The sequence below is a fragment of the Muscardinus avellanarius genome, assembly GCF_963383645.1.
Source record: "Muscardinus avellanarius genome assembly, chromosome: 4".
Taxonomy (NCBI): domain Eukaryota; kingdom Metazoa; phylum Chordata; class Mammalia; order Rodentia; family Gliridae; genus Muscardinus; species Muscardinus avellanarius.
This window is the reverse complement of record NC_137789.1, coordinates 21,227,816-21,239,942: the sequence shown is the minus strand read 5'-3', so window position 1 is coordinate 21,239,942 and position 12,127 is coordinate 21,227,816. Positions and strand designations below refer to the sequence as shown.

The 12,127-nt window shown below is 41.2% G+C and overlaps 1 protein-coding gene across 5 annotated transcripts in view; it reads left to right on the top strand.

Moving 5' to 3' along the window:
- The window catches only part of COL14A1 (collagen type XIV alpha 1 chain), a gene marked incomplete at both ends in the record, with an annotated part of 205,215 nt that overhangs the window by 147,207 nt on the left and 45,881 nt on the right, over positions 1-12,127 (top strand). For all 5 annotated transcript variants that reach the window (XM_080694909.1, XM_080694908.1, XM_080694907.1 and 2 more), the window contains 4 exons: positions 398-451; positions 4,585-4,680; positions 6,294-6,347; positions 6,692-6,745. In XM_080694909.1, the coding sequence (XP_080551035.1) occupies positions 398-451; positions 4,585-4,680; positions 6,294-6,347; positions 6,692-6,745 (258 nt within the window). The remainder of the gene's footprint in view (positions 1-397; positions 452-4,584; positions 4,681-6,293; positions 6,348-6,691; positions 6,746-12,127) is intronic.

Below are 12,127 nucleotides of genomic sequence, written 5' to 3'. Positions count from 1 at the left end.
GTTGCTACTTTCATGGACTTTCTAAAAGTTAACTGAAGAATTTAATCTCAGTGTTATGGCATAAAACATCCTAAATCTTAGACCAACAGTATATTTTATTCTTTTTCATTCGTGGGTACCAGTAGTCTTAAAATGCTAAATAAATAAGCCCTATAATTTTTCAGGATTTAAAAGGATTTGGCATAGAAAGTTTCCTCAGACTATGAACTCATCTACAGGGAGGGCTGGAGCTGGGTGGGAGATTTCCAGATAAGAAGCATAATGAATGTAGACCAGTGTACAATGTGTGGGCTTTATATAAAATAATAATGACATAATCCATAGTATTAAGAAAAATGAATGCAATATACTGTCTTGAGATTTGTCTTTGAGCTAATACTTCACATCTGTTTGCCAGGGTGGTCCAGGACTCCGAGGACCAAAGGGCCAGCAAGGTGAACAGGGTCCAAAGGTAATGTGTGCTCTCTCACGCCCTAGCCCTTCTTAATTGGCCATCATTTGGAGTTAAATCTGATTCAGTTTCCTTGTGATCCACATCTTGTATATTTTTATGAAATTTATGTCTAATTCTTTTTCTTTTTTTGAAAAACTTTTTAAATTTTTTAATCAAAATATTTAATAATTCAGCAAAAAATAGTTTCCGGGTCAGAAATAAGAGTTTCATTGTTCTGAGTGGTTTAATCTACAAGGCAGTTCTCTCTCTGGTCCGTTCTTCTCTGGCTCCATTTTTGACAGAAATGTGTCTTACAGGGAATCACGCAGAGTCACAACTTGGCATCAGTCCCTGCCAGGTACTTCCTTGGGTTTTGGTTCTTCCTCCTCCTTTACCATTACGTCTCATCATGCTTTGCCCTCCATTCTCACCACCCAAGGACACCAAGTGCGTGGGCTCAGGTTGTACACTCTACAAAGGCACTGTCCAAGAGGACCCGGCCAAGCCACGTCATGTCAAAACACATGTTTTTCTACTTTGCACAAAGGCATCCTTATGACTGGCAAAAGCTCAGCCACTGATTCATTTCAGGCTTCATCCTCTTCTCTCTGGCTTTTGGCAAATCTTCTAACTGGTCTCTTGTCTCCAGTGGCTTGACTTTCTGGCTGATTCTTCACATCTGACCTCAGATTAATTTCCTTAAAGTCTATAGTGGATTATATCATGTTCTTTAAAAACTGGCTATCTGCCGGGCATGGTGGTGCACGCTTGTAATCCCCGTACTTGGGAGGCAGAGACATGAGGATCGCGCAGGTTCGAAGCCAGCCACGCGTGCTGGCTTAGGAGATCCAATTTCCAAATAAAAATGTAAAAATAGGTCTGGGAGTGTAGCCCGGAGGTACAAGGGCTTCCAGGAACCCCAGTACCACCAAAAATAAAAATAAAAAAAAATAAAAACCTGCCATCCTGTGCTGTTGCCCCGGGCACTGCTTTGGCATGGCATTTGGGGTCCTTGATCATCTGGACTCTCAGTCCCATTCTCCTCATCTTGTTCCATGTGGTCTCTTTCCCATCCATCCTGCTTGGATTACTGCTTCAATATGGTTGCTTATTAAATTGACATAGTATTTATTCATAAAGGAGAGAAAGTTACATTTTTTATTATAAATCGGAAACAGATGAAGCCAGGTAAGGAAAAATGTATAGATAAAACAGAAATAAATGAAGCTGGGCTGGTGGCACATGCTTGTAATCCCAGTACTTGGGAGGCTGAAACAGGCGAATCATAGGTTTGCTGTCAGCCTCAGCTACTTAATAAGGCAATTCACAACTTAGTGAGACTCTGTTTCAAAATAAAGAATAAAGCATAGGGCTGCGGGTATTGCTTGGAGGTAGAATGCCCTGTCGCGTCACTAAGGCTCCATCCTGCAGAGCCCCGGGAAAGAAGACAGAAACGCCGAGTCTGTTGATGATGCTTCCTCTTTAATGCTTCCCCCTCAATGTGCACAGCAGGCAAATATATATCAGTCTCATAACCCCTCCCTCATCACTCCACCAACCCCAAGCTTCCCACAGCTAGGGCGTGCACATTTCTAACCCTCTCATAGGCGGGCTGGTGGTAGCACGAGGCGCTGCATCACTGATCATCCGTAGGGCGCCTTATGGGGCTCACTGCGCAGGCTCAGGGCACTGCCAGCCTCGTGAGCCTCGTGACTTGGCAACATGCCTAGGCGCCATCTTGAGCCACCGCCCCATCCCGGTCTAGCCGAGCGGGCCACGACATGCCCCTGGGTTTAATTCTCAGGACTGCAAAAACCAAAACCAACCAAACCAACAAAAAACAGAAATAATATAAATGAAGCAACTTGAACATAATTAATCAGGTATTAGGCAATTCCAAGCTCAGGTCTAAGATTTTTTTCCTTTTTTCTTTTTTTTTAGTTTGTTTTAGTTTGCTTTCTGAAACAGAATTGATATATCTCACGTAGATCCATCTTGTATGGTGCTATGAGAACAGCCTGTGGCTGGCTGGAGACCTTTTCTCAAATAAAGCTGTCCCTCCATCTCACCCACAGACAGGGCCCAGGAGCTCCCAGAGAATCTAGCTGTCTCTTCCCAGCACCTCTCTCAGCATGAGCTCATTGTTTTTTGTTTTAATATTTTCACTGGTCCATGGTATGAAGATGAATTAATTTTAGTTCTTAGCTGTTTAGTGATCCCAATTGTTTCATCCATTTCTTCCAGTTACCCATTCCCATAGAACTGCTTCTGGTGTGGTTCTTTCTGTACACATCAGAACTGGTTTAACTGGACAAAGTATGATTCCATGTGGTTATCCTCATACATCTAGGTCATAAAAATGCTCCTGCATTCATTATCCACACCTTACCTTATTATGCTTTTATTTTTATTTTGATCTGTATTCTTTGTCCCAAATAATGAATTTATCTGTCTCACATTTGAGATGATACCCAAGTTATACATCCAAGGAAATGAAATCGGTTTGGCAGAGAGACAGCTGCACCCCGTGTTCACTGTGCCACTATTCACAACAGACAAGACATGGAAACAACTTAAATGTCCAGCAGCTTGCGAATGGATAAAGAAAAGCGGTGCATATGCACCACGAACTACTATTCAACAAAATTATGCCATTTTCAGGAAAGTGACTGGAACTGGAGAGTATCATGCTAAGTGAGAACAACCAGTTTCATAGTCAGAAATCATATATTTTCTCTCCTATGTGGAAGCTAGAACAGAAATAGGGAGCTAAAGAGACTTCAGTCAAATGAAGAAAGAAACCAGTAGCATAATGCAGGGGGTGGGGAAGGAAAGCGGGGAGGAGAAAAACCAAGACTGAGAAAGCGAACAGCTTAAATAAGGTTATAAGACGGTTTTACTACTAATCTCCTTAACATATATGGGGAAGGAGAAAAGGGGAGCCAAAGGGAGGGGAATTATACGAAGGAAAATACAATAAGTGATGTGTACATGCACATTTGCATCACTTTGAGACTCACTACGATGTATAATTATCTTGCACCAAAAGGAGTATAAAAAATCCTATTCAGCCATAAGAGGGCAGGATCCTATCATTCATGACAACACACATGGGATTCTGGAGGTCATTATGTTAAATAAAATGAGCTCAGGTACAGAAAGATAAATACCACATGATTTCACTCCCATGAAGAAGTTCAACAAAAGTTGATCTCATAGAAGTTGAGAACAAAATAGTAGCTACTAGAAGCTGTGGAGAAGAGTGGGGAAGGAGGAAGGACAATGGCAGTAGGTGCTCAGTTACAGTTAGGAGAAATAAGTTTTGACATTCTGGTGCATCGTGGGTGATTGTATATAACATATATTTATATTGTTATATATATTGTATATTTTAGAAAATTGAGATAAAAGGATTTTGAACATTATTACCATATAGAAATAAATAAGGTGATAGATATCTTAAAAGAATAGTTGGAGTAATAAAATGAGACAAGAATGAAGTGGTTGAGGATCTATACATTTTCCTGGGTGTAAGATTATAAAGATGGTATACTTTAAACCATATCCCAGACCCAAACTATGAAATCAAGTGTTGCTGATGTGAAAGAGATTCCTGGTCCTTGAAAGAAATGGAATAAAACAATATGGAGCCTGCAGTAATCTGGTGAACATTGAGGAGGTATGGTGTGAGGGAAGGATCCAGGTGAGGGAGAGAACAGAGCTAGATACAATGTTCTCCGTGTAGAGGAGTCCCGGGAGGTAGGAAAGATGGAGAAGATGTTCATCTGGTTCACCTGGAAGGCTGAAACGTCACAGACGAGGAGGGTGGTCTTACAGCACTTACATCTTTTGGATTGTTATGGAGTGTGGGGGGCCGAGTTACTTACATAATTGGCACAGCACTCTTATTTATGGAAGCAAAAATAATAATAAAGTTGCAGTAATCCTTGTGTGTTTATTCTTATGATATACTGATGGCATTTTCTCTAGAAGGTAATTAGTTGAGTCTTTGTGTCTTGTTATCCAGTGTTTCCATATTTTAGGAAAAATTGCATAAAGAAATAAAGTAGAAGTGCCGTAAGCAGAGATAGCTTTTAGGTATCAGAGGGCTTAGCTTACATCCATGATGACTTTTCTCTCTTGACTTCCAGGGACCAGATGGCCCTCGGGGCGAAACAGGCCCTCCAGGACCTCAGGGTCCCCCTGGTCCTCAAGGACCAAGTGGCCTGTCCATTCAAGGAATGCCCGTAAGTCGTGCACAGATACTCAGATGGGTTTTATTGTTATCACTTTTTCATGGGGTTCAAAGGAATGAACTTTTTGTCTTATCTTTAAAAATGATCCAAGTCCTTTGGAACAATGAGTTTTCATTCTTGAACCATTGCCATCTTCAATTTTTTCTCTCTCTCATTGATGGGGTCTTTTAACAAACAAATAGGAACAGATGCTGGGGGTAGGTACATTGTGTCTACAAAAGACAACCGGGACTTAGTCTGTATACAAAACCCTTTGCTTATTGTACTAAATTCTTAATGTGATTACAACTAGAAAGTAACAAATATTATACAAAGTTAGGTATCTATTGATGTGTAGTAATTTGGGTATAGATTAAGAACAGTACTTTAATTTTCTCAACTGGCATCATAGTGCAGTCAGTTGAGTTTTTTATTTTAGATGTAGTTGCCTTTCTTTGAAAAGCTGTTTTGTACCATTGAAAACAAATTTAATTCAATTCATTGTTCTCCATTAATCTTACTATAGGAATCTAGATTTAAAAATAAAACCAGTCCCTAATACTTAAAGTGCCAGAGCCAGCCAGCAAAAGTATGGGTTCCGAAGAGAGGCGTGAGGATGAAGAATTCAACTCTTAAGAATTTGATTCCAATAATTTTTTAAATTCTAACATGGGGGGGCTGCCAGCCTACTATCCCTACTGGCTGACCCCTGCTCCTGGGTCATTATCTCTACTGGTCGACCCATACTCCTGGGTCAGTATTCTCTATTGGGCCGACCTACTGGCCGACCCCTACTTCTGGGTCAATATCATCTCTTTGTCGACCTCTACTCCTGGGGTATTTATATAGCTACAGGTCAGTCAATATTCTCATGCTATCACTACCAGAATACAATACAGACCAATCCAAAGCATATACATTACAGGTAGGTTAATCAGTACCCTCATGCCATCACCACCTGATCATCTCTCAGACCTTTTACTTTGAACCTTTCATGACCCCAAACCTTGTTGACTCTGGGCGAAGGACAGTCAGCTGAGCCAGAAATATTCTTTTAGGGGAAAACCTTAATGGCTTCCCACATTAAAGCAACCAAATTCTTTTAAGAACAGTTTTTGAAACATTTTTTGTGTCTTTCTAGCTGAAAAGTATTCTCCTACAGTGTTACTTATATATTTTATAAAGCATGAATGTGCCAATTTGTATAATTACTGCTATTAACAATAAGTATTTATTGCCATCACACTCTCTGTCAGGTTCTGTGTTTCCTTTTCTATCCTCATATCCCATTCTTCTGTTTTCTAGCCAAAACCAACAGGAAATCTATGCAAATGTGAGATTTTTAATTACAAATAATATTGAAATGCACAAGCCTTCCCTCCACGTATCTGCAGCATCGTCTTAGCTGTGTGGGACTAGATACTCCATGTGGAGGCTATTTTGGTTTATAACTGTTGAGCACCATGGGAATGTTTACACAGATGCCCTAGCATATGTGAGAAGAGAAATATACTGTTTGGATGTTAGTGTGAAATCAATTTAATGTTGAATATATTCTAACAAGGAGGAAAAAGAGTAAGAATTCGCTTATGTGAACTTAACCTCGTATACTTTTGGCTATGCAGGGAATGCCAGGGGAAAAGGGAGAGAAAGGAGACACTGGCCTTCCAGGTCCACAGGTATTGTTTTCATATTTTTAGTCTATTGCTCTCAGCCCTAGAGCTTGGCCAAGGAGGAAAGACCGTAGCTTCTGCAGTTGTCCGTGGCCTTGGCCGTGGTGTCTAATTAAGATTTTCACTTGTGTGCATTACCTGAAGCTTTGCCTGAGAGCCGTGCTGATAGTCCCCAGCCTGAGCCCTGTGAGAAACATTGCTTTCTCATGAGTAACTTCTGGGTCTGAATTCTGTGTCACCAAGGGCTCTCCTTTATGCTCATAGGTCTGCACACAGGCTTTGATCTATTTTGGGAAAGCTGGGTGAGAGGGTGACTCATTGTTGTAAATCTGACTCTTTCTTCTACTTAGGGTGTTCCAGGAGGTGTGGGTTCACCAGGACGTGATGGCTCTCCAGGCCAGAGGGTAAGGACCTGCCTAAGGTTGTTTACAGGCAAACCGGACTTCTCCCAAGTCTACTGCTGGCCAATCTTTATGTATTTATTTGTTGTTGTTTATTTATTTATTTTATTTCTCCTGTCAACATACATTTTACTACCCCACATCTATTTCCCTTCCCTAATGGTTTTCTCTGCCCACAATTTCCATCAAACTTTCCCAGATTGGCCACATCACCTTCTGAATGCTCCCAAACCTGATTGTACTTTTCCCTGAATTGCTTGCACTGGTTTAGTAGATAGTTCTAGTTCTTTCAAGTCTTTAAGGCACAAACCCAAAGGAAACCAACCATCATCTCCATGGAATTTTAAGTAATATGATTTACGAGGAAATATTCATTCAGGTAAAGTATTTCAATAATCTGTTACTTTAGCTAGTTCAATGGGCGATAATAAAATAATGGTCAGGAGGGGGATAAGTTAACATCTGGTGCTTGTTCACTCAGCCAGTTTTTACTGAGCCAGGTTTAAGGTTCTTGTTCTCCAAGAGTTTATACTGATCAGAAGGAAATATAGTAAATATGAAACTCTATTACTGCTGAGTAGAACTATGTGTACATATGCGAATATACCAACGCCAATCTTAGTACTCTGTGTTGAGTAGAAGGGAATTGGGGAGGCAAGGGGAGCACCAAGTGCTGTGCGCATGTATGTCATTGTCAATATGATTTACATTATGACGTGAGACCATAATGCACCCATAAAAGCTCATTATTAAAAAAAAAAAGAAACTCTATTATATACTGTAATGGGGTCAGGGCCCTGTGAGAACACAAGGAATTGATACCAGCCAGACTTAAGGGTGAAAGAAGGCTTCCCGGAGGTGGGAGCATGTAGGCTGACATTTGGTTAAAAGACAACAGTGGCCAGGAGAGGAGGAATGGAAAGTGTTGCTGGCGGAGAGAACAGCATGTGCAGGCTGACGAAGGCTGAACCTTCCCATTTGTGCACATAGTCTGGTGCGGCTGCAGGTTGGTGTGTGTGTGTGTGTGTGTGTGTGTGTGTGTGTGCGCGCACACACACACATTCAGGGGTAGGGAGTTTGCCAAGAGGAGAAGCTGGAGAAATAAATATAAATTCACTTAAAATGTCTATTTTGGGGGAAATGAAGGACTTTAAACTTTAACAGTACGAAGTCACTAAATTTTCAGCAGGGGAGAGAAGGGCTATTTGTGTGTGTGTGTGTGTGTGTGTGTGTGTGTGTGTGTTGATGGAGATTGAATCCAGGAGCATTCTGCTTCCAGGCTACATTCCCAGCCCTATTTTATTTTTAATTTAGAAACAGGGTATTGCTGAGTTGGGGAGGATGGCTTTGAACCTGTGATCTTCCTGTCTCAGTTGACCTATTACTGGGATTACAGTCATGTACCACCATAGCTGGTGGGGCTATCTTCTTAAACCATCACTGATTCACATATGTGCAGCTCCATAGTTTCTCTCAAAATTGAACTGTAGGGAATGGCAGCCATTAAAACCAATTCAACAAAGGACAAGATATTTGGCATTCAGTGGAGCTTTGGGTACAAGCCCACGAGGTTAGCAAACAATTGGTAGGAAGATCCACTTCCCCTCCAATGAGATCTGCCTTTAGCTCAGGGTAAAGGCACTGGTCAAGAATAGGGGACTTTTAGCTAGATATGGTGGCACAAGCCTATAATCCCAGTACTTGGGAGGCTGAGACATGACGATAGTAGGTTTAAGACCAGCCTCAGCAACTTGGCAAGATCCTGTTTCAAAATAGAAAATAAAAAGGGCTTTGGGTGTATTTCAGAGGTAGAATGCCCCTGGTTCAATCTCCAGTGCCAAAAATAAATAAATACAAGAATATAGGATCCCTCTAATCCCCCTATGGAAAGGTAGGTATGGCTCCTAAGACTCTTCAGTTTTTTTTAAAAAACATCAAACTTTAGTTTGTGTGAAATCTCAGTGTAGTCTGGGTTCATCGAGTGGAATTAGTGTTTAAACATGCTCAGGTGTGTGTATCTGAAGAAGGCATTCTGTGGAAGCTAGATTTATGTAGCGTTCTTGTACATGTGGAGGGAGTGTCTAGAAGTATTTATATGTCTTGGCAAAGGGCTTCAGCTAAGATCCTGTGTGGTTACACACCTAGATTCCTTCGTGATTCCTGAAGGTCTGAAGACAGCAAGTCTTACGATTTGGTCGAGTGAGTTTATTTGATTTATCTATGCATCAAGTCCAGTCTTGGCAAAGTACTCCCAAATCAAACATGTTGGGTTCATGTTTGAATCATTTGGCTTAGGAATTCTCTCTTTTCAAATTCATATGCAAATACAGGGATTTTATAATTATTTTGCTAGTCCTCTAAACATGTTACATGCTTCTATAGGACTAAAGGTATTAGAGTTGTAGTAAAGTGATAAGACGTCTATACTTAGGTCTTATTTTCTTCTTTCTCTCCATATGGAAATAAAACTTTGAGGGCATATCTAATTTCTCCTTTGAAAGTTTCTTGGATAGAAATGGACTTGCTTTTTAAATCTGGTTTTCAGAGGATATTCATTCATTACAGAGCCACATACTTTTGAAAAGATGGTATAAATCTTGCGATGATTGGTATTGAGGGCGATACCATTACGGTGTGTACAACTTAAGGAGATGCCATTCACGAAATAAAAATGGTACCACTGGAATTGTGTACCATAATCTCACTGCTTGAGGAAAGGACCACATTAAGTTTTTTTTCAATTTCCCACATTTGAACTGAACACCTACAATGTGCCATTTAGTGTACTTAGCCTGGAAAGAGTTGCCTATTACTGTCTTCAGAGAAAATTCCAGAAGAGGAGATAATTTATAGCTAAAAGAAGCAATGTGTATATTGCATCTACCTATAGGGGGTGGGATGATGGGAGAGGGTCCAGGTCATGACTATTTCCCAGGCCAAGAAGACAAACGGTTCTTCTCAGAGAGTAGAAAAGGAATGGAGGTTGGGTGTGTGAAAACAGAGTTATTCAGATGATTCTGAGCTACATAGTCAAATGATCTGAGGGCTTATGGAAAGATAGTAAAGATCTAAAACAATTAATTAGATAATTACTTAGCAGGGGTATAAGGTAGGAAGCAGGATCAACTTTGTTTTTTGGTAGTGGGGGTTGAACCCAAGACCATTATACTTCTGAGCTACTCCCTCAGATCTTTTTGGCTTTTATTGTGATAAAGGTCCTAAGTTTCTGGGAATTTTGCTAAGTTGTTGAGACTGGTCTCAATATAAATATCTTCCTATCTCAGCCTCCCAAGTACTGGGATTACAGGTACGTATCCAGCTCTAAAACAAACTTTAATGGGGTTAGACAGATCTTACATGAGAAGAGAAGACATACTTTTCTGGAGGGCCAGGTCTCTCCGGATGGGCAGTGGGAGACAAGGGCTGCCAAAAGAGAACTAAGAGAGAGCCTGGTATCGTGGTGTAAGCCTGTAATCTCAGGGTTGGGAAGCTGAGTCAGGAGAATTGAAAGTTTGAGGCTAGCCTCGAAAATTTAGCAAGACCTTCAGCAACTTAGCAAGACCTTGTTTCAAAATAAAAAACAAAAAGGGCCAGAGGTATAGCTTGGAAGCAGAGTGCCTCTGGGTTCAATGCCAGTATAAAAAAAAAGTCACTAAGTGCAGGCACCTCAGTAATTATTCCTGCTCTGCCTTAGGCTCTAACAACAACAATAACAACAGTAACCATGACATATAACAGACAGAGAGCAAACAGAACCAGGAGGTTCACTGCCAAAGTGACCGCCAGGCCTTCCAGAAACCTTCTGAGTCAAGTTCGAGTGTGCAGGGGTTCAGGAAGGCAACGCTATTTTTCCCTTTCACTCTCAGAAATGAAATCACTGAATGGCGCTGTGCTTTCAGTTATCTTGATCCTGAGTTAGTAAAGCCTTCTCTCGACAAGGAAGGAGTTCGCTGCAGTTAAGACTTGTGATACTGTCGTGTAGTACTCCTGCTGCTCCTCCGAGAGTCCAGGGGGAGGGAGTGCTGTAACTTGGTGTCCCCCTGGCCCTTCCTTGCTGCACATGCCCTCTTTTTAATCTTTGCCTTCTCATGGAAAGCAAAAACCCATAGCCCAAGCCTAGCACTATCACTTAGACCATTTGCTTAGAGAAAGATGAACACCTCTTTCTGGTGTTAATAAGCTGGTGCCAATGTTATCCCTGAACTTACCTGGAAGGTGGGAATTCTTAAATGATAAAAACGAGAAGATGAAAGGCCTCCTCTTCTCATGTTGCTAGCTTATTCTGGCTTTCCTCAAGGGGAATCTTGGACTCTTGGAGGCAGCCCTTACTCAACGCTGGGCCTGGGGCCATGAGCAAGTCCAGCACAGGCTGGACTTTTTCACTGAATGAGTTTCTGCTGCTCTCTGAGAAGCCAGAAGAGCACAGCACAGGCCCACGCTTTGACAACCACAAGGCAAGTCTTTACGGAACTTCTCAACGTGATCTGGTGTATCCTGAACTGTCCCAACTGAAGACCGTCTGCTCTTGTCTTCTGTTGCAAACTTTGTAATTTCCCTCTGCTTCCTGACTTCTTTTCTTGGTGTCTGTGAGCTCAGGGTCTCTCCCATCATCTTTGAGCCCTTCTGATATGTGGTAGACTTATCAGCCCCCACCTTAGGCATCTGGATGGTTCCTAGGGAAACCAAGAAGAACAGACTAGATAGGTATTGATAGATGATAGATACTGATAGATAATAGATATGAAATGAAGGATCTAAAAAGGAACAGGGGAAAAAAGAGATAGAAAAAAAACCTATTTTCTAGTTCTGTGGGTTATTTCTTACCAGACTACCACTTTTCTGGCCAGCACTCAAGAGAAACTTTAGTATTATGTTTATTTTTCCTATTCCTAATATGGTTTTATAAAAAGTCAGAGAGAAGAGAACTAGAAATGATGGAGAGAGAGATTTTTCATGGCGCCTGGAACATAGTGATTCCTCTACTGTGCAGAGGTGTTAGTTTCTAACTTCCAAGGAAGCTGAATTTAGAGTGCTTCTCCCCTTTCAGGTTACCGCTCTCATCAACCTATGCTATAAGCCCAGCCTTACTTCCTTATGTTTAAAAAATAAAACACGCCAGGCATGGTTGGTGCAAGCTTGGAATTCCAGTACTTGGAAGGCTGAGACTCTGATCACAGGTTTTGGGACAGCCTCAGCAACTTAGTGAGACCTTGTGTCAAAAGAAATTAATAAAAACAGCCTGAGAGTAAAGCTAAAATAATGAAAATAATGTAAAAACATTCTGCATCTGGAACCTTCTGATATTCTGTGGTTCCTAAGAAGCAGGATGGCCCCCTAGGGAGTGTTAGAGACTTCACTGCAGCCAGACCTGAGTTTAAACCCTGG